Consider the following 23,454-nt stretch of genomic DNA (forward strand, 5'->3'; position numbering starts at 1 on the left):
TCTAGAACTCTGAAAAGCAAGTTTTTCTTTTTTTTTTTTAAACTAGAAATACCTGTTTTTCTTACTGGTATTCTTAGGAGATCCATTATGTACTTTCTTTTTTCCTTTTTCTTTTTTTTTTTTTCCTTTATTTTTTTTGCTGAGGTAATTGGGGTTAAGTGACTTGCCCATGGTCACACAGCTAAGAAGTGTTAAGTGTCTAAGGTCAGATTTGAACTCAGGTCCTCCTGACTTCAAGGCTCTACCAACTGCGCCACTTAGCTGCCCCCATTATATACCTTCAATCCATGAGAAAGAATGCTAGATTTAGAATGTGAGAAATATTTTGAAATTCATCTATGACACTACCTGCAATCATCTGTCTCAGTTTCATCATCTTTAAAACAAACAGGTTGGACTTGTCTAATCTGCCACGTCTAAATCTATGAATTTTTGAGCCATGGCTACAAAAGCAAAATAAAATATAATTAAAGCTATAGAGAATTTAAAATTTTTTCACCTTTGTTAAAGGGGGAGGGGGAGTTTGTTTCATGTGAAGGAATGATGAATTCATTTTAAGTCTTAGAAATCTTCTTGTCCAAACTCTTCATTTTGATGAGAAACAAGGTTAAAAAATCAAGGCTTTTGGCAGAAGGGGATTAGAATCCAAATCTCTTGGTTCCCCAACCATTATTCTTTTCAAACTTGTTCATTTCCCTTTGTATATATAAATGCTAGGTAAGAATTTAAAGGCCCCTAGCTCTCAAGAGTTGGAAGATGTCTTGGGAATTAAGAAGTAAAATTCCAATGTGTGCAATTGTTAGCTCTTGAATAATCAAGTGTCCTTCCATGGCTTTTGCATGTGGCAGCAAATATGCCAAAATCACAGTTAACATGACCCTAAGAACCTGGAGTTTCTCAGTTCTAGTGAATGAGTTCCTGATACTTGATTAATGAGAAGCCACTACAAAAAACAGCTGATTAGGACTCAGGAGACCTGGATTCTTTTTACCAACTACCGTGCTAAATGCGAGATGTGACTTTGGGTGATTCATTTAACTACTCAGGGCTTCAATAAACTTTTCTAGCAAGTGGGCACAATAATTTCTGTCCTACACGCTCCTCATAGTTATTTTAAGTGTCAAGTATCTGAGAAAGTCCTTGGAACAATATGAAGAACATGTGCCATGTGCCATGTGCCTGTACCATGACAGGACCATTTAAAAAAAAATTTAGGAATGATTGCTTACATCTTTTTCTGCTTCTTTAAGTTCAGCTTCTTTTTCTTTCACTCTCATGACAAACATTTGTCTCATTTCCTCCTCTTTCTTCTGAAGTTCTCCCAAGAACTCGTTTCTCTTTGCTTCATATGTCTCTTGAAGGCTGTTAAAAAAACCAGAAAACAAGGATGACATGATAGTGGTACATAGGGATCCTGTGCTTGCAAAACCTTGAGGAATGAGGTTAAACTTGTATGGACCAGCCCCAGTTAAATGAGATGAGCCAGCTACAGGAAAAAACTACCCAAAATGGTGCTAAAGAATATTAGGATGTCTTAGATCTCTCCATCAAGAACAGTATTCTAAGGGAATATAATATAATTTATATATGTTAAAAACAGGAAGGAATCCTTAGAAGCAGCTGTGATAAAGTATAGAGAAAGCTGTTCTTGAAGCCAGGAAGACCTGAGTGCAAGTGTTGAGTCTGACAAATGCCAGTTGTATGACCTCTTATTTAAACTTTCTAAGGCTATTAATTGCCAGGAAAGTGTGAAAATGCATTGTTGGGGAGCTTTCTCATCTGGATGTTCTTTATACCAGTGTAACCACAGATTCAGTCCTTAACCTTATCCCTATGATCCAATTAATTGCAAAAGCAGAAAGGCAATTATCTGTGTGTAATATAGAAAAAGGAAAAGTGTCAGGGAAAGAATCAATAGGGAGAGATTGAAGATTAGAGAGGGAATGAAGATGGGAGTAGTTTGCTGGAGAAAATGGTAAGGGATGGCATCAAAGATATATGTAAAAGGGGGCATAGGTGGGGTGGGGCTTGAACAGAGAAGGACCATTTCTTTGTAAGATACCAGACTGAACACAGGTAAGGGGATGAGCTACTCTTTAGGACATATGCATTTTTCCTGATGTTTAACATTCCCACTCTAAGAGAAAACGGAGAGATGGAAACCATGAAGCAAAATTAAACAGAGAATATTCTACTCATCTGCCTTTATAAAAGGCATCCGTTCTCTGGACTCCCACTCCTTCTAACTTCATCATTGTGATTCTGAATCTCAGACTACAGAACATCAATCCCCTGGACTCCAAACCCTAATGTTAGCTTTCTCATTAATATATACTTCAGCCCTTCCCCAACAATGCATATTACACTAATTCTATACTTCTTCAGGGAACCATCACATTGTTCACTTAAAAAAACAAAACAAAACAAAACAAAAAAAAACCCTCTCCTAGATTTGTGAGTATTTTTTCCCCCTTTTACTTGCACTAAGCTCTTCCTCCATAGCTGCCCATGCCAAACTTCTCACAACCCCAAGGTTGGACTCTCACTAACCCTAAGAACAATTAAGTGCTTTATATCCTATTGATCTTGACTTCAAAGAGTGTGGTGTACAATATCTGTATATAGACTCGACAAGTCACAGCCTTTGTGGCTCAGTTTCCTCATCTGTCAAATGGGGAAGAGTGAAAGATTTCAGGAGGTAAGGGAGAGTCAAGGAAGCTAAAAATAATTAGTATGAATTCTAGTAGTCCTGAATAAATTTCCCATATTAATCCTATAATAAAAGAATACAACTAAGCTGAGATGAAGTGGCCGCTTCTTCAAAGAAGAGACTGAATAAGAAACAATTAACTTCACTTTATAAAGCTGCCTGGATTCACTTCTAGTTTAATATTACTTCAAAATAGTTTAAAAGTAGTTAAAATCTCTGTGTTTTGGGTTTTTTTTAATTTCCACTATGGCCAATATTTTTTGATACGTCCCTATGATTTCTTACATTTGATCCTCATAATGATCCTAAGGAGATAGAGAAATAGGATTTTTTTTTCTTGAATTCCAAAAATAAGTATTTTTAAAAGTTGCTGTGAAAATAAAAGAAATACATATCAAGTTCTTGGTAAATATTAAATCATATCAGCTATGATAATGTACCCTGAGTGGACTCACATTATAAGACCTTAATAGATACATGACTCATGAGAGAAGCTCATATTTTTCTGATTTCTGACAAATCCTCAGGAAGCCAAGGTTCTGAATAAGATTTTTCTGGAAGTTCTATTGTCTCTATGAAAAAAAAAACAACAACAACCCAGAAAAACTGTCTTTTTGTAAATTTCATCTGCTCTAACCATGTACATGAAACAAAGCCCCACCAATTACAACAACAAAACAACCTTGGGGTCATCCTCCACTCTTATTAGATCCTTAGGGAAAGTAAAACAAAATAGAAAGATTCTACTAGTTACATTCGGAAAGAAACCACTAAATGAAAACCTTGTTGTAGCTTCCAGGTCGTTAAAGGAAAAAAATGACGCAAACTGACAAAAAGTAAGGGTTCAAATACAAACACAGTTAGACCCATCAGCTACCATTATAAAGAGAGTAAGGCCTGGAAAAAAATATTACAAAAAGCAAAAGATAAAAGCTTATAACCCAAGAATAACGTACCTTAAAAAATTTTCCCCATAGGAGGAAAAGTAGGCCTTTAATTAAAGAGGATTTCCAAGTATTCCTGATGAAAACACTAAAGCTGAGTGGAAACTTTGCTATGCAAATACAGAAGTCAATAGAAGCAAATAAATTAAAGCAAATGAAAGTTTGTTCAATGATTAAATGTTTAAATTTTAATAAGGAAGAAGAAACAGGTATGTGCTCAGAATTATAAAAGGTTTTTAAGAATTATCATAAAGATAATAAAAGACTAGTGGGTCTGTTAGCATTATGTTTATGTTTTAGTAATCTTCTCTTAAGGAAGGAAAAAATATAATAGAGAATGTGAAGGGGGTAGGACTTATTTCATTAATTGGAGCACATGAGAATAGACTATTTAACAGGGAAAGGTAGGAGGAATAAAGTCACATAAGCCTCATTTTCATGTAAACCAGAAAAAGGAGATTTTAATGAACATATGCACACACACACACACACACACACACACACACACACACACACACACAGAGTTTGATGTAGAAAAATACGAAATAAGAAAACAATGACAGGAAAGTGGGGATTTAGAGGGGAAATGAATTTGGGGAATGATTAATCATAAACAAAACAAACTACAACTTCATAGAGTAGATCTTGAAGGAAAAGATAATGATATATAAGAAAAAAAAGGAAGGATAAGAACCTGTGGTTAGAGACTGGGCAAAGTGAGAGAAAAGCAGTGAAATGGAAGCAGATTAATAAAACAAAAATCAACCTTACTGAATACACTACAATTTTGTCACACTCTTCCTTGTAAAGAGAGAAGAGTGGGGAAATGAAATGGAAACATAGGGGAGAATAAATATGCACTTTAATAGTCAGAACTGTGAAACTGAATGGGAAAAATAGAAGAGAAGAACAGAAAACAGAATCCAATAATATGTTGTTTTCAGAAATACAGTTGAAAAAGAAAGATTAACATAGAGTTCAAATAAGATGCTGGAGGAAACTTAAAAAAAATGTAACGGTAGCAATCCCTTTCCCAGAAATGGCAACAGTAAAAATAAACTTAATGAAAACAGACAAATAGAGAAACTATGTTATACTTAAAGGCGCTATATATAATGAATCATTATGAAGCTATGTTGTAACAAATGGTATAGCATCTAGATATTTAAAGGAAAAGCAAATCATCTGATAAGTAAATAGTAAAATTATAACAGTTGGGGGTGTCAAAAAACCCCTTGTTGCCATCAAACCAAAAAAAAAACTATACATTTTTGCATAAGAAAATACAGTATTTATTTCCTTGTGGTCCACCAACCAATCTAAGGTGAGAATGACAAAGCTTGTCGGTACAGAGTTCGTGCTAAGTATTATTTGAGTGTTTCCCTAATCTTTCTCAGTAGATGACATTCTTGTGGACTACTTTTGGAAACTTTCCCTTACCCAAGCCTTCCACTGGGTAGACTTCCATTCCCATATCCTAATTAATACCAGAACTTTTCAATATAGCAAGATTTCTGAAATATACCAAACTGTTGTTCCCAAACAGTGGTTAGGAAAATTTCCCAAGAATCTAATAGCCATGGTACCTGAAGGGTTTGCTATCAGGATCTGTGTCTTTGAATCCCATTTCTTCTAGCTTACAGCGTCGATACAATTCATAGTGACGAGTATGAGTTTGTTCTCTCAAATCCTCCATGTTTACTCGGATCAGCATTTCCCGGAGTTTTACAAAGTCACAGTGGTTTTCATTCTCAACTATAAGATATTAAAACAAAAGAAGAGTTAACTGTGTTTTCATTCAAAACCCCAAAATCATAGTTAGAAATGGGGGATGTGACTATACTGCCCAAAACACTGATATATTAAGACAGAAAACTCTTAATTCAGTGTTTCCTAATATTTTATTTTCTCTTATCCAAAAACTGTTTTTAAGTAGATCAATAGAAAGAAGAGATCGTAATCAAAGGATATTACTTGAGGCATTCAAATAATTGTGGAAGATAACCCCCCATCATGTAGCATTTCCATATTCCCTTTATCAAAACAGTCATTTATAGTTAAAAAGTCAAACATCATGACCAAGTTGAGCTATATGAAAAGAGGAATTGTCATAGTAGCACTCTCATTTTTCTTTTAAGTTTTATTGTTTCAATTAACAAGCATCTTCTATTGTTCTTCACATTTATCTTTCCTTACCCCAGAGAAAAAGAAAATCTTTACATTAATGCATTGTTGGTGGAATTGTGATCTGATCCAGCCATTCTGGAGAACAATGTCCAAAGGGTTATCAAATTGTGCATATCCTTTGATCCAGCAGTGTCATTTTTGGGTCTGTATCCCAAAGATCATAAAAAAGGGAAAAGGACCCACATGTACAAAAATGCTTGTAGCAGCAAGGAATTGGAAATTAAGTAAATGCCCATCAATTGCGGAATAGCTGAATAAGTTATGGTATATGAATGTAATGGAATATTACTGTCCTTTAAGAAATGATGAGCAGGCTGATTTCAGAAAAGCTTGGAGAGACTTACATGAACTGATGCTGAGTGAAATGAGCAGAACCAGGAGAACATTGTCCACAGTAACAGCAAGATTATGTGATGATTAATTAATGATAGACTTATTCTTCTCAGCAATATAGGGATCCCAAACAGTTTATTTGGGATTAAAAAAAAATGAAGTTTACATTTTCTTTCTCATGGTTCCCTTTTGATTTTCCTTTCACAACATGACTAATATGAAAATATGTTTAAAATGATTGTATATGTATAACCTATATCAAATTGTTTGCTTCTTGGAACTCAAAATTTTACAAAAATTAATGTTTCTCCCTCTTAAATTAATTTTTCTTTTTTGCAAATAAAATAAATGTTTATTAAAAAAACAACAACAGTATTTTCAGTCATTTTTATCTAGTTCATTCTGAATATTCTAATTCTATGGCTAGCTTACTTATGAGTTTGGGAACTTCTGGCTGTAAAGAAGAATAGGAGAAAGGGGAAAAAAAATCTTACAGAAGTAATCTTGCCTTCACTAACTTTGTATAAATTAACTTTTTACCTTCAGGAATACCTAGACTACTTTCAGTTAAGTATAATCAACAAATGCATCATACATGACAAGAAACATTAACTTAATTTTTCTTGAGAGTTTTTGTTTTCATTAGAGTGGGAGATCATTTTTTTCTTTTTCCCACAACTTTTCTGGAAATGTTTTGTATAAGCTTTGCATTTTATGGAAATGTTTTGCATAACTTCACAAGGGGTTTCTTACTTGTGGGCAGAGATAAGGGAGAGTGTCTAGAACTCAAAAATTTTAAAAACAAATGTAAAAAACCTTTTGAATGTAATGGGAAAAATTCCCTTCCTCTTTCCAGGGCATACCTTGCACCACACCCCAAGGGTACTGCCTGGCCTTTGCCATCTTATTTCCAATCTTTACTTCTTCAGTACTTCCAACCACAGCAAATGGAAGATGGACCTGAAAAAGAGATGTATAAGAGATGCCTTCATTTTATCATCATTACCATCTTTATAAGAGATCCTTCTATAGCTCACCTAAAAATACATACATAGATATGTATAATTCCCAAAGAGATAATTATGTCTCCAGAGCACTAATAGTAACCATTTTGGGGATCTTTTCTTCATGATAATAAGGAAAGCTAAAATTGAAGGAAGGTTTTTCAGAATAGTAAATTCATTATAATCTAATTTCCATTCCAAGCCACTTGATCAAATTGATTATTTTTTTCCTGAATTTTTCTGAAATGCATCTACTCTGTGTAATATTTACTGAATGTCTGTATCCTTTGACCTTTTTCACTTTTAACTATAACTTACCCAAAATGGTTTTAAGAACTATTCAATTCTTTAATTATTGAGGTAATGAATCTAACTCAATTCTGCCCTCTCCCCATGCCTCTAGGGTTTCTTGAACTATCTTAAGAAGGTACTATTGAAGTTCTTTAAAAATAACTCAAAAATATGATTGATTTCAACTTTATTTTTAAAAATAAACTACAGCTTTTGACTCAGTGAGACTGCTTCTGCATATATTCCTAAAGGTATCAAAAACAAAAGAAAAAGATTTATACTTCTTTTTTTTTTTGGTGGTAATAAAGAACTGAAAGGGGTGAAAAGGGATATTCAGTAATTGAATAATGGCTGAACAAATGAATTATATGAGTTATATCAGAACACAAATCTTAGACATAAGAAAAAAAGTTAGTAGTCCTAAAGCAGTTAAAAGATTGAAGCAATAAGAGGCAATGATGGGTTAAAGATAACTTGCTTTCAGATAGGAACTTGAATATGCCCTTCTCAGACAAACTATTCATTATTTAGCATTTTTATTACCCGACAGTGCTTACTGAAGAACAGATATACCTAAGTTACCATTTTTCCCAGAATAACTCACAATTTAATACTGAGTAGTTTTGCCAAATATTTAATACAGATCACAGAAACTCAAATCATAGGAACAAAATAAAGGAAACTTTCTTGCATATTCCAAATTGAATCTTTAAAAACTTTTCTCTAAAGAACAATTTAGCCTTTCAGACAACAGAACTGTTTCTGTTAAACAGTTTAGCCCAGATGCCTAAGGGGACCTTTTATCCCCTTCCCAATTCTCCACATTCTTTATACTAAAATGTTACTAACAAAAACAATCCCTAAAGAAATCAACATTCTAAGATGACTTTTTCACTTCATGTGGGCTCTTATCACAAGATCCTTCAAGGGGGGGAATGTCTTTGCTAAGGACCAAAATGAACTTAGGCACAAAGATGACTTTCATTTGTTTTATATTCATAGTAGTGTGGGGGCCATGTAAGGAAAGAAGTAAAAATCTTGCTGATATTTCATTTCTCATATCTTCAAAAGAAAAATTAATTATGTCTCACTGGGCCCTAGTCACTGGAAATGCTTTTGGTTGATGGAAAAGTTTGACAAAATATTGATTAATTTCAAGGAATACCTAATCAATGGATCAATAAACAAGCACTTCTTAAACGCCTATATGAGTCAGGCTCTGTGCTAAGGGCTTCCAGAAGGAGCTTTCATTACACAGGGGGGGAGACAGAATAACATGATGAATCTCCTCCAATCCTAAAAGATTACAGAATCCTAACAAGCAGTTTCCATAGTCAGCATCAGGATTGTTCTGAATGTAATCTATGCATTTAAAATCATTTTTAAAAGAGACAATATATGTGTAAACAAGTCCCAGTGGGTCAATGCAACCATCTCTGCTCATGCATTGCCCCAACCATAATGCTGGATACCATCACCATCCTTCATTCAGGCTGCTCCTCGCAGGCTGCTAAATGGTGTAAAGGAAATCCCACAACTGAAATAACTGGATCCACCACAATTTTGTTATCTAATTTTAACTGCACCCTTCTTACATCATTTTATTCTTCCCTATTTGATTTTCTATCTCATTCCCCACAGAGACCATTTAAGAACCCTTTTCTCCTTGAATCTTTCACACTTCCACTCTTCATCCTCTCTACTTCAACACTAGTTTTGACTCAAAGTCTACTGAGAAAACAGACCATTCTTAGTGAATTTTCTTTTTCCCCTTTTCTACATCTTAAAACATCTCGGCATCATGTCCATTCTAGCCTCTAGACTCCCATGCTGATAAAAGATGGCCAAGGCCAATCCCTCTACAACCTTTGGATTCCCCCCCCCCCACGCCCTTTCCTTCTCCTGCAGATAGTTTCCACCATCAACTCCTCCTCCTGCAATCATTAATCCCTCACTATCAACTGGCTCCTTTTGCCTATATCAATAAAACTCACTAAACCCAGCTATCCTGTCAAGTTCCAGATCTCTTCTCCCTTTCACAGTCAAACTCCTAGGAAAAGCCATCTACATTCAATGTCTCTACTTCCTCTCTTATTCCACTTGGAATGCTCTCATTTCAATGACATATTTCTGCTTTCTGCTACCTCATCATCCTGATTCAACCTACCTTTGTATGTATCACAATGCTATGGACTGGACATCTTTTTTTCTCTTTACCTATTGTCACTTGGTGACATCTGTCAAGATATTAAGAGACACTAATGGGCCTGTATTCCAAAGAAATGATTAAAAAGGGGAAAAGATCCACATGTGCAAAAATGACTGTAGCAGCCTTTTTGTAGTAGCAAGGAATTGGAAACTGAATGGATGCCCATGAGTTGAAGAATGGCTGAATAAGTGATAATATATGAATATAATGAAATCTTGTTCTACAAAAAACAATCAGCAGCTTGATTTCAGAAAGGCCTGGAGAGACTTACATGAACTAATGCTCAGTGAAGTGAGAAGAACCAAGAGAATACTGTACACGGCACAAATTTACATGTTGATCGATTCTGATGGACTTGGCTCTGAAAAGAGGTAATTCAGGCCAATTCCAATAGACTTGTGATGGAGAGAGCCATCTGCATCCAGAAAGAGGATTGTGAGGACTGAATGTGGATTACAACATAGTATATTCACCTTTTTGTTCTTGTTGGCTTAGTTTTTGTTTTATTTGTCTTTTTTCCTTGTTCTGATTTTTTTCTTGTGCAGCATAATTGTGGAAATATGTATAGGAGAATTGTACATGTTTACATATATTGGATTACTTGTTGTCTAAGGGAGAGGGTAGGGGGTAAGAAAGGAAAAAAATTTGGAACTCAAGGTTTTCTAAGAATGAATGTTGAAAACTATGCATGTTTTGAAACAAAAAGCTAATATATAATAATTGTTATTATTATTATCATTATTATTATTAAGAGACATCCTGTTTTTCAGATTTCTCATTCTCTCAGGGGCAAGGCTCTGGCATTTATGTCATTGCTTGCAAATCATTTTCTTTATTTTGAAATTAAATTTCTGTTTGATTCCTGACTTTTCTGCCTGCTCTGTTTGGTTCTGACCATCCACAGGTCAGAGGGTAGTTGACACATCAAATCCCACATAAAATCTAGAGAGTTCAGTCGAAAATACTTAGTTTAGTAGATTCTATAGAGAAAAAATAGGGTTTAATGATTACATCTATATAGGTGACTCACAGATCTAAATTAACTAGCCTTAGCCCCAAATGAATACCATTTATGCATTACTAACTACCCAGTGGACATTTTAACTGGACATTCTATAAATATCTCCACCTCACCTCAACGCATCCAAAATAAACTCATGATTTTTCCCCCAAAATGGATCCCTCTTCTGAGCTTTCTTAATGTTTTTAAAGTTACCACCATTCTTCTAGTACTTAAAAGATATGTAACTATCCCCTCATAATATGGACTATAGAATACACTTGAGTTTTCTATAAGTCAGATTTAGGAGAAAAGTACAGCCTAAATTCAGTTCAATATCATAATTCCTATTTTCGACTGAACTCTCTAGATTTTATGTGGGATTTGATGTGGTAACAGGTCTTTTTGTAGTGGCACAACTGGAAACTGAGTGGATGCCCATCAATAGAGGAAATGGCTAAATAAGTCATGATATATGAATATATTGGAAAATTCTATAAGAAAGGATGAGCTGGCATAAAAGCCCTGAGAGACTTACATGAACTGATACTGAGTGAAGTGACCAGAACCAGGAAAATATTGTATACTATAACAGGAAGATTTATGATGGACTTAAGCTTTTTTTTTTCTTTTTAAAAAATATTTATTTTGATAATGCCTTTTTTATTTTCAAAATACATGCAAAGATTGTTCCAAATTTTTCTCCCTGCCTCCCCCATCTCTCCTCCCCTAGATAGCAAGTAATCCAATATAGAATTCTTTTAAACATATTTCCACATTTATCATGTTGCACAAGAAAAATCAGATCAAAAAGGGAAAAAGAAATTAAAAACAACAACAACAACAACAACAACAACAACAACAAGAAGCAAATGACCAAAAAAAAGTTTAAAATACTATATTGTGATTTCAGTTTACAGTCCTCTCTCTGGGTGCAAACGGCTCTCTCCAACACAAGTCTATTGGAATTGGCCTGAATCATTTCATTGGTAAAAAGAGCTAAGGACTTAGTCCTTTTCTGCAATACAGTGATCTAAGATAATTTTAATACTGTTGGGATACAAAATGCCACACGCATCTAGAGAAAGAACTATGGAGACTGAATTCAGATGGAAGCATATTATTTCACCTTTTGTTTTGCTTTTTTCTTTCTCATGGTTTTTCCCATTTGTTCTAATTTTTCTTTCATGACATGACTCATAGAAGTATATTAAAAAATAACTGTATATGTATAACCTATATCCAATTGCTTAGGAAGGGGGGAGGTAATGGAGGGAGAAAAAAAAACAGAACTCAAAATCTTAAAAAATGAATGCTGAAAGGGGCAGCTAGGTGGCGCAGTGGATAGAGCACCAGCCTTGAATTCAGGAGGACCAGAATTCAAATCTGATCACAGACACTTAACACTTCCTAGCTGTATGACCCTGGACAAGTCACTTAACCCCAGCCTCAGGGAGAAAAACAAACAAACAAAAAAAGAATGCTGAAAACCATCTATACATGTAATAGGAAAAATAACATATTAAAATAAAATTTTAAAAACAGGAAAGCCATATTAATTAAATATCACTTATGTTGGTTAGTGTTTAAGGAAGAAACTACTCTATGAAAGTAAGAGATTCCAACACAGGAAGATCATAGACAAACTGAAGGAACAAAAAGAATCCAGACTCTGTTGGCTGGACAAATTCTGGTGCCCTAGCTATTTGGTAGCCAAGAGTAACATGGGATTGGGAGCAAATAGACCCAAGTTTTGTTTCTATGAGCTTTAGCTTCCTCATCTGTAAGATGAACCAGATTGCTTCCTGAAAAGACCTATTATGATTCTGTAAAATGAAGGCTTTATGAAAAAAGATAAATTACCCAAGCATTGTTCACACTTAAGTAAATTATTTGATTCACAAAAAGTTTCACTACACCAGCTCTTTAAGCATTTAAATTCAGATTCAATTAAAACTGCACAAATTTTTCTTGAATCTCTCTATACTGCAGAAAGTTAAGATCACTTGTATCAATCTGGGATTTACAACTCCAAATGGGTTTCTTCTATCACCCTGCATACTTCTGGCCTGCAATTCGGCCACTAATTTTTGTACTAGCCTGGGGTGGGGGGAAGAATAAGTACGTATATAGCACCTGTTATGTGCCAAGCATTGTGCAAAGTGCTTTTATTTGATCCTCATGATAATTCTAAAATAGGTGATTTCATCACCAATATTCAGATGAAGGAACTGATGCAAAGATTAGGTGATTTGCCCCAAGTGTCACAGGTCTGATTTGTAATAAGGTTGTTTTGAACAAACTCCAGACCCAGTTTTCTAACTACAGTGCCCCTACCTGCCTAGGACAAAAACAGAATTAAAAAAAGTAAACCTAAAGACAAAGCATTATACGTATAAAAATGAAATAGATCTTTTCGATTTAGATCACACAGGAACAAGAATTGACTGGATATGACAAATAGAAGCAATAAACGACTTATATGCCAAAATGGCAAGAAGGGGATCCTCTACAAGGACACATAGTAACTGACATGTTTTCAAGGACCTGAATGATTTTATTAGTGTAAGGGAAAACTATGTCCTCAACTATTTGTTCATCTTAACAATACAGGAAAGAGTGGAAGAAAGTGGGAAAAGGAGAAGAGAAAAAATAATCTGAGCCACTCTGACAGGCAGATAGACAGTTGCTCACCACCAGATAGGAAAGAAAGAAATTAGATGCTTATTTCTTTCAGTCCACCAAACAACAAGCATTTATTAAGCATTTGCTACATACTGGGCTCTGAGTTAGCCACTAGGAATATAAAATAAGGCAAAAACAAAAAGCTTCCCTGAAGAAGCTTTTAGTTTAATGGGAAGTCAACTTGCAAGCAATTTTGTACATAAGATAAAGACAAAGCGTATGGAAGGTAACTCAAAGGGAAGGCACCAATAGTGTGTGAGTGTGTGTGTGTGTGTGTGTGTGTGTGTGTGTGTGTGTGTGTGTTTGAAGTTGGCAAAAGCAGGAAAGGTTTCTAGGAAAAGGTAGGATTGCAGCTGAGTCAAAAAGAAAACCCAGGAAATTGTAGAGGCAGACTTGAGGAGTGGAGGGATTCCAGGCATGGGAAACAGCTAATGAAAAGAAAACAGTCAGCAGAGGTGACTGGCCTGTGTCAGGAGGCCATAGTCACTATATGGGAGAGTACTAGGAGAGATTAAGGTAGGAAAAGATCAAGTAATGAATGGCTTGAAAAGTCAAACAAATGATTTTATTCGGAATTAAAAAGGAGTTATGAAGAGTTTATTGAATGTGTATGCCATAATTAGACCTATGATGTAGGAAGATCACTCTGGCAACCAAATGGAGGATGGACTGGAATGGGGAGAAATTTGTGGCAGAGATACAAACCAGCAAACTCGAGGGCTTACATCAGGATAACAGATGTGTAAAGAAAGAGAAGGGAATATATATGTGAGAGAGAGAGAGAGAGAGAGAGAGAGAGAGAGAGAGAGAGAGAGAGAGAGAGAGAGAGAGAGAGAGAGAGAGAGAGAAGTTGTAAGACTTGATACAGACTGGATATGTGAGATGAATGAGAGTAAGGAGTTCAGGATGACACTGAGCTTCTGAGTCCAGTTCAGCCTGAGTGACTGAGAGGCTGGTGATAATAACTAATATGAAAGTTAGGAAAGGGGGAGACCTTAAGGGGATTATGACAAGTTCCACTGAGGACATGTTGTATTTCAGAAGTTTGTATAACATCCAGTTTAAGAGGTACAAAAGGGAATTGAAGGTGCAAGAAGGAGGTCAGGAGAAAGGGTAGGTAGGGGAGAAGTAGATGCAACAATGATCTATAAAGATAATAAGTGACTCTGTAGAAGTTGATCACCAAGATTTCCAAGTGAGATGGCATAGAGGAATGACAAGACAGAGCCTTGGGGTATACCCACAGTTAGTAGATATGACTTAGAGGAAGATCCAGCAAAGGCGGCAGATTACATTGGGCTTATTTCCTTTTATTTTTTCCAAATGAGTCATAGATATCACAAAATATTCAATACGGGACTCAGTTTATCCAATTCCATTTTCCATGTAAGAAAACTGAGGCACAAGGGCTAGGTGGCTTTTCCAACATCACATAGCAAATTTATTTCAGCATAGAGTAAATAAATTGGTTTTGATTGGCCAGTGATTGTGCCTGTCAGCCACACCAAGGCGTTTCCTTCTCAGGATACTCACTGGTACAAGCATTCATTCTCCCAGGCCAACTTACACTCATTGTTGCATTAATCTCTGCCACCGTCTCTTCATCTGTAGGGAACTGGTATATCTGAACACCATTACTGACGAGTTCACTCATGATTTTACTCTTGAATTTGTGCAGCTCATTTTTGGCAATGGTATCTGCTTTTGCTATGATGGGGATGATGTTCACCTACAATTTAGAAGAAAAGTTCATTTTAGACTGTAACAGGCTTAAAAGACATATGGAAGTAATAGATAGACAGATGAACGAAAAGTGGCAAAATTAATACAAAAGAACAACACACACACAGATGGACAACAAAAAAGCAACAACAAAAAAACCCCTAAAAAATAAATGTCAAGTAAAAATCAGATCATATCCTGGAATGCAAATAAAGCATTTGATCTATTATTTCCTATCCCCTCCTTGAAATTTAACTCTTTCATTACTTCTTCTAAGAAAAGGGTTAAGCTTCTCTGGCTTCAGAGAATTACAGTGTGATACATTTGAATGGCTTGCCATTTCCTCCCTGGTACAAGTCATTCCCCCCCCCCAAAAGCTAGAAAGGAAGTGCCGTCATTCAGTCAATGACAAACAACTGTAACACAGGAAAGAAATCACCCACTCTTTAGACCTATGCTGGCAAATGAGCTTTCCGTCCCAACTTCAAAAGGGAATGCTGTCCATCTATTCTTGGGTATCTCTGCAGTGTGAAGTGAGAATTATAGCAGAACTACAGGGACACAGTTTAAGAGAACTTTTAGTTAACAACATACTAAACACTGAGTAATCAATTCTCTTTTCTAATTGTTAAAAAATGCTAGAAAGAACAAACATTCAACAGGATGAAAATAGTTTCAGTAACTTATACATTGTTTTTTTTTACATTGGAAGAGTTATGAATTGGTGTGAAGTCAGAGAAGCAAAAACAACAAAACAACATAAAGAATATTCTAATGATGTAAATAAGAAAAAAGATGCCTTAGAAACTGAAGAGTGCAATATAACCAGTTGAAGAAAAGAAAAAAAAAGAGACACTTTATACTATCCAAAACAGAACAAAGGGAAAATTCTGTTGAAATTCACAAAATTTTATTCAAAATTTGACAGATATAACCAGTTGAAGAAAAGAGACCTTCATCTGTGTTTTTTCTGTAAAAAGTCCTGAAACACAGGCAGTATATTTGCCTCACAGGCAATTGATAATAAATTTACAGCTTTCTAATGCTCACTCTCCAAAGTTAATGTTGCATTTTCTTTCACCTATTGGCAGGGGAAAAGAGATTCAATCTGGGATCTGTTACTGACACTTAGCAATTTATCTTTCTTACAATTCTAGGAGAAAGTCAGAGGACAGGAACATAATGAGGAGTAAAGCTTTATTCATTTGGAATTCATTTTGATTCTCTTTTTATCCTGAGGGAGGCAGTGTGACACAATGGAAATTATTCTAAATTGGGAGGTAAGCAATCCTAGATTTGAATCCTAAATCTGTATATTACTTGTGTCATCTTGGGCAAATTACTTAATCTCTTGGGTAGTATCAGTCTCCCCTTCTGTAAAATAAAGCAATGGAGCAGATGTCCTTTCTCTAAGTTCACTTCCAGATCAAAATCTATAATTTCTTAAGAAGCACTATTTGCAAGCTACTGATCAACTTCAATGAGGAAGTAAGTATGCTAATAAATAATACTATTAGCATAATAGTATTAGCATGAATAATAACTATATAATATATATTCCAATGGGAAAGCTAAGTAGCTCAGTGGATAGAACACCTGTCCCAGAATCTAGAGGACCTAAGTTTAAATCCAATCTCAGATTTTACTAGCTGTGTGACCCTGTACAAGTCACTTAATTCTGATTGCCTCCAAAAAAAAAAAAAAAAAAAAAAAAAAAAGAAGGAATATTCCAAAAAGATCTCTTTAGTGAGAGACAAAGCAAAAAGAGTTGATTTAATGACTTGTTCAATTTTATTGGAATAGAGAGTTAATATTAATAATTCAGATCAAAGCCCTGTCTTTCTTCAAAGTAGAAGTGTGAAGAAAAAAAGTTTATCCCTTTCACTTTATATATAAGGAAACTGATGCCCCCAAAAGTTCAGTATCTTCCTCAAGATCACAGAGCAGAGCTGATTTCTAAGGACCTATAGTTCTAAATCCAGGGTTTTTTCCAGTATGCCCACATTAACCTGAAAGTCAGTTTGCTGGCTTCTCAATTTTGCTCTATAGAATCATTTTTTATTGTAGTCATTATTAGGTGGGTTTTTTTTGAGGGGGGGGGGAGGTGGAATGGTGAGTGAAACTGAGTCAGAAAAAAAGACTTCTAGATTCTTTTTCTTTTTTTTGCTATGTTTGATAATCTACTTCATTTTTCTGGTTCAGCAATATTTCTGTGGGAAAATGGCTAGAGTGTGCTGGGTTTTATGGATGAGACTCATTTGGGTTGGAGTGCTTTGCATAAAAAGGTCTCCATTCCTACTCTATAGAGATTTTTTTCTCTGACATAAAACACTAATACAATAAGAAGCTGTAAGAATAAATAGCTTTGGTTATGTCAGCTTGAACCCACATGGGAGTGAAATTGTGCTTTAGTTTTAAATACTAAAAGTGAGTCAAACTCTCCCAAGAGTTATGAACTATGGAAGCTGAGTTAATTCTTTCAGGACAACAGAAAATCCTTTGATTCAATGAACTGGGGAAATCTGAGGAGTCCTATTTTGATTTTGGGACCATTTCTAGGTCAGTTCACAGATAAGAAGCCATCCTAGTATGATGATCTCCTATTATGTTCCAAATGTCTCTACTAAAGTCACTGAATCTAGACCTGAAGGGAATTTGAGAGGCAGTCTAGTTTATCTTCTTCATTCTCAAAGATGAGCACTTCAATGGCCCATAAGGATTAGGTGTCTTACTTTAGGTCACACAGAGGTAATTGTGTGGCAGAATCAAGATTTGAAGCCAGGCCTTCTGATTCCAAATCCAGTACTCTTTGCATCCTTACCAGGAAATGCCCCGAGGTGTTTTAAGATTGTTCTAAGAGATCATAAGTTCTAGCAGGTCTTACCAAAAAAGAAGAGGCTTCAAATTCAAGTATGGTTCTCTCTTCATGAAGCAAGGGGTTAATTTTTTTAGCCACAATTCATGAAAACCACTAACTATATGTGGTATCTAAGGGTGGCTTTCTGTAGTGGTGGAGAGAATACTATACCATATATTCCCACATATATAAGTTGATGGCAGTATATGATCTTAGCAGATAGGAAAGCATTAAAAAAAATTTACCCTAAACTTTGAATTAATACAAAACCCCCTCCAACACACACACACATACACACACACGTGTGTGTGTTTTGTATGCACTTATATGAATATGCATAAATGCATAATATATATATACATACATACACATTCAAAGCATCTTTAAAGATTTTTTTAAAACCTCCAACCCTGTTTGTCATTTCAAATACCTGATTTTAATTTTTCTAATTGCCTGAATTTCTATAAGTATTCCTTATATCTTTCTCCTCAACTTTCTAAGAGACAGAATTAGATTATTCCATACAAGTAAAACAATGCTTTTACAATGTTGGGTGTTAAAACTGAACCCAACAATAGAAATTACATGATCAAACTTTGAAGGAATTTTAAGGGATTTTTCTCAGATACCAAAAAACAATCAACTGCTTGTAGATGTGTCCAAATTGTCCTGAGGGCACAGATGTGAACAACTATGTCAGGACTGAGATGACCTAGAAAGAAGGCAGTTTTGTACAGGGTGAGTACCTTACTGTCCAGTTTCTTCATGGTGACAAGGTCGAGGGACTTCAGAGAATGTCCAGTGGGGGCAATGAAGTAAAGGCAAGCATGGATCCGCGTATCATGGTAATTGAACAGAGAACGCTTGATCTTCAATTCCTCTTGCAGGTAAGCTTCAAATTGTGCATCAATATATTCTACTATTGGTTTATAGCTATAATAATAAAATAACAATTATAATAATAACAACAAAAAACACAAACCAGAATCCTTTATTCTATGTCTATCTTATCTAGCATCTCTGTTACAATCTTTTTTCTCTCAAGTACATCAGAAAACCTGAAAGTAAACAATACCTGTTTTATGGTAGCCTTTCCCTTTACTCTTAAATAAATCTGGATAGATGATGATAAATAAACTAATCCCACCACACCACATAGGTACTTCTGAGAAGCTGGTTTCCCCTTTCCACACACTACACTTTCACACTCTATATCTCCATTATCGGAAGAGGTTAAGAAAATTAAAATAAGCTTAGTTCAAGAAAAAAAGTAAAATTTGTGTCTTCTCTCCTCCCCATGCATGACATAATATATTTCAAATCTGCTGTCATTTTTGCATAGTGTTATTATCTATTTGGGAGCATCAGTGCCATAAAACACAAAGCATAAAAAGCTGACTATAAGCACAATTATGATGACAAGGCCCACACTAGCAATAACGCTACAAATATTTAATGATCCAGATTTCCTTCAGGAACTGAGTTGGTCTTTACTACTATTAAGAATTCAGGGATGTACATAAATTCTTCTGAATTTTTTGAATATTATTTGAAAATACCATAACAAATGTAGCTGTGATTATTTGCACTTGTCTGCCAAATAAGAAGGGTTTATTCATTTCCCCAAACATGTAATTCACCATCACATTAGTGAACTTTCTAAGTACTATGAAACCAAACGCTTCTGTGCATCAACAATCTAAGCCCTAAGGAAAAAAAAAAAACCTATTGATTCAATAGCATTCTGGGAAGGAATGTAGCTTTAAAATGAAAAAGAGGAAAGCAGACTAAGCACTATGGGAGAAAGCTATAGGTATAAAGAAACAAACTAAAGACCAAATGATGCTTGATGTTATTTTTACTCTTAATATTTATTACAATTCATGGGTTTAATCAATACATTTTCCAAAAATTGCACTGAATCAAAAAATGTCCTTGTTGAAAGGGACCTCAGAACACAACTCTTACAAGCCATAACTAAACAGAAATCCTCTATACTCACCCTCCCCAATCTCAACTTTCCCAATAAGTGGCCATTCAGAGACTTCTTGAAGTCCTGCAGTGAAAAGTTCCTACCTCTTGCCAGAGAGACAATGAACTACAGGGGCAGAATGAACTATACATTACCAGATATGTCTATAATGTTAATTTGTTGAACTTAACACTTTGTTGTGTAAGACGGTTCTATTGAAAGGTCTAAGATGGTAGAGAAAGTCAATTGAAAGTCAAAATAAAGTAAAAATGACATTAATAAAACTTTTAAAGACCTCAAAGAAGCAGAACCCACTAATAATATTAGCTAGCATTTATATAGCACTTTGCACATGTTATTTTAGCTTCTAGCAACCTTGGAAGATAGATTTTATTATTATCTCTCCTTAACAGATGAATGGAGACAGAAGTTAAGTTACTTTACCCAGTTACATCACTAGTAAGTGTCTGAAGCTGGATTTAGAAGTAGGTCTTTCTAACTCTAGCTCCTGTTCCACCTAGCTGCTTTCAAAGGCAGTTCATTATACAAATGACTAGCTCTAATTCTTAAGAATTAGAATCTTAGTTACATTATGTTTCAATCTATTTATTTGCAATATCCACTCATTGCTCCTACTTTTGCCCTTTGATGTCAATCAACACAAGTCTATTCCTTTTTTTTAAATGTCCTGCAAAATATTCCATTACAAAGGACAAAATCCCCATAGCTTGCCAGCCTCAAAGCCAGATATCAAAATCTTTCAAAAGGATCTATTTTATCCAAGGGAGGATGGCTTCATATTGTGATAAGAGCATTTTCCCAAAGAAAAGATTCCTTGAATCTGGGCTCTAGTTTTTTATTTCTATATAATCTTAAAGGAAAATACCGGATGATACTTTCCAGCTCTCACATTTTATGATTCCTCCCTGGGTAAATAGCTCCTACCCTGCAACTGAGTCTATGCTTTCATTTTTGGGAATGGCACAAATCACTCCACTGATATACCACTTGACATGTTTATAGTAAAGTCTTTAAAAGTTGTTTGTCTTTACATTGCTGTGGTTTATATAAATTCTTCTCTTGGTTCTTCTCATTTCGTTCTGCATCAGTTCAAATCTTCCCAAGTAATTCTGAAACAATGCCTTTTAGCATTTTTTGTAGCATAATTATATTCTATTAATTCACATACCATAATTTCCTCTGCATTTCCCAACTGGTGGGCATACCTCTTTATTTTCCAGGGATTTTTGGGGTCACTATAAAAGAGTTTGTACTGGTGATATCTTTAACTGTTCCCAAGGCTCTACCTAATTCCTGGTGGAAATGATGAGGGAGTGGTGAAATTGTCTCTTTCTAAGAGGAATTTTAGGAAGTTGGAGACAAAGAGGATGGCATGGATTTGATCATGTACACAGTGAATAGACGGTATCTAGATAATATTTTGTAGACAAGTTTTACATATTTCTTTATCTTATTTAGTTTAAAATGTCAGTTTTCCTTGGAAAGGGAGAAGGAGGCAGGGAAAAGTCATTTCTTGTTTATTACTCAGTTTCATCATCTGTAAAATAGAGTTGATAATAGCTCCTAATTCCCATAGTTTTTATGAGGAAAAAGTGAGATACTTGCAAAAAGTCTCAAGAATCTTAAAGAATTATATAAATTCTAACTATTATCATTATTGAGAAATTTTTATTCACTGAAAAAAATTATACTACAATGAAAATCATTTCCCCACAACTCTGACATATTATGCAGTTAACAAAGTATTTTGTTGTTCAGTCATGTTCAAAAGCTTGCCCAGTCCTTCTATCCTCTACTATTTTTTGAATTCTGTCCAAGTTTACTTTATGGATTCATGACACTATCTATCCATCTCATTTTCTGCCGTCCTCTTTTCTTTCCCAATCATCAGAATCTTTTCCTATGAATTGTGTCTTCTCATTATATAGCCAAAGTATTTAAATTTCAACTTCAGTATTTGGCCTTCTGGTGGATAGTATGAATTAATTTCTTAGGTATTGATTCTGTGCTGTCCAAAGGACAACTCAAAAGTCTTATCTAGCACCACAATTCAAGTGTCAGTTCTGTGATGCTCAGTTTTCCTTATACCCCAACTCTCATAACCATACATTACTACTGGAAAAACCATAGCTTTAACTATATAGACCTTTGTTGGCAAGGTGACACCCTTTTTACTATGTCATCCAGATTTGCCATAGCTTTCCTTCTGGAGAGCAAGCATTTTTTACTTTCATGGATACAGTTGCCATCTCAGTGATCTTTGAGCCCAAGAATATAACTTCTATTTCTGACTACTTCTATTTCTTTTCCCTTTATTTGTCAGGAAGTGATGGAGCCAATTGCCAAAAATCTTAATTTGTTTATTACAACTCAGTTTTTTTACACTGTCCTTTCCCTCCACTTCTCAATTCCTTTTCATTTTCTGCCATCAGAAGCATAACATCTACATAGCTGAGATTGTTGATACCCTTCCCAGCAACCTTAAATCCAGGTTTTGATTCATGCTACCACCTGGCATTTTGCATGATGTACTCTGCATATAAGTTGAATAAATAAGGTGACAATCTACTTCTTTTCCAATCTTAAGTTAACCAGTTGTTCCACATTCACTTTTAACTGTTGTTTCTTGGCCTGCATACAGCTTCCTCAGGAGACAAGTAGAATAATCTAGTTATTATTATCTCTTTGAAAACTTGAAACTTTTTGTTGTGATCCACACAAAGACTTTGGTATAATGAATCAAACAAAAGTACTTTTCTGGAACTTCCTTGCTTTCTCCAAAATCTAGCAAATGTTGGCGATTTGGTCTCTGGTTCCTCTGACTCTTCAAAAAACAACCTAATCTGGCAATTCTCAGTTCACATATTACTGAAGCTTAGCTTGCGAAGTCTTCAACATAATTTTGCTGGAGTGCAATTGTTCAATGATTTGAACATTTCTTGCCATTGCCCTTCTTAAGGATTGGGATGTAAACTGATCTTTTCTAATCAAGTAGCCACTGTTGAGTTTTCCAAATCTGCTGGCACACTGAGTGCAACACTTAAATAACATCAACATTTAAGATTTTAAATAGCTTAGCTAAAATTCTATCACCTCCACTATCCTTATTGTTAGCAGTGTTGTCCACGTCCCATTTGACTTCATTGTCTACGTTGTCTGACTCTAAATCAGTAACCCACCATCATGGTTATCACTGATACTAAAATGTTTCTTGTACAGTTATTTTGTATATTCTTGCCACCTTTCTGTAATCTCATCTGCTTCTGTTAAGTCCCTATCATTTCTGCACAAAATTTTCTCTTGATAGTTCTAATTTTTTTAAGTGATCCCTTATCTTTCCCATTTTATTGTTTTCTTCTATTTCTTTGCATTGTTCATTGAAGAAAACCTTTATCTCTCTGCTATTCTCTGAAATTCTGCATTCAATTGGTTATATCTTTCCCTTTCTCCTTTCTCTTTTGCCAACTATTTGTAAAGTCTCATCAGATAATCATTTTGGTTTTTTGCTCTTCTTCCTTC

At 35.0% G+C, this 23,454-nt stretch overlaps 1 protein-coding gene across 4 annotated transcripts in view; it reads right to left on the reverse strand.

Annotated features, from left to right (window-relative positions):
• The window catches only part of SEPTIN11 (septin 11), a 122,469-nt gene that overhangs the window by 9,568 nt on the left and 89,447 nt on the right, over positions 1-23,454 (reverse strand). For 3 of the 4 annotated variants that reach the window (XM_074273958.1, XM_074273956.1, XM_074273957.1), the window contains exons 4-8: positions 18,689-18,875; positions 14,931-15,092; positions 7,038-7,134; positions 5,241-5,409; positions 1,230-1,362 (exon numbers count right to left, since the gene is read on the reverse strand). In XM_074273958.1, the coding sequence (XP_074130059.1) occupies positions 1,230-1,362; positions 5,241-5,409; positions 7,038-7,134; positions 14,931-15,092; positions 18,689-18,875 (748 nt within the window). Of the gene's footprint in view, positions 1-1,229; positions 1,363-5,240; positions 5,410-7,037; positions 7,135-14,930; positions 15,093-18,688; positions 18,932-23,454 lie in introns of all 4 variants that reach the window. The other variant, XM_074273960.1, reaches the window with a different exon arrangement.

Source organism: Sminthopsis crassicaudata, chromosome 6 (assembly GCF_048593235.1).
Source record: "Sminthopsis crassicaudata isolate SCR6 chromosome 6, ASM4859323v1, whole genome shotgun sequence".
In the NCBI taxonomy this organism is placed as follows: Eukaryota; Metazoa; Chordata; class Mammalia; order Dasyuromorphia; family Dasyuridae; genus Sminthopsis; species Sminthopsis crassicaudata.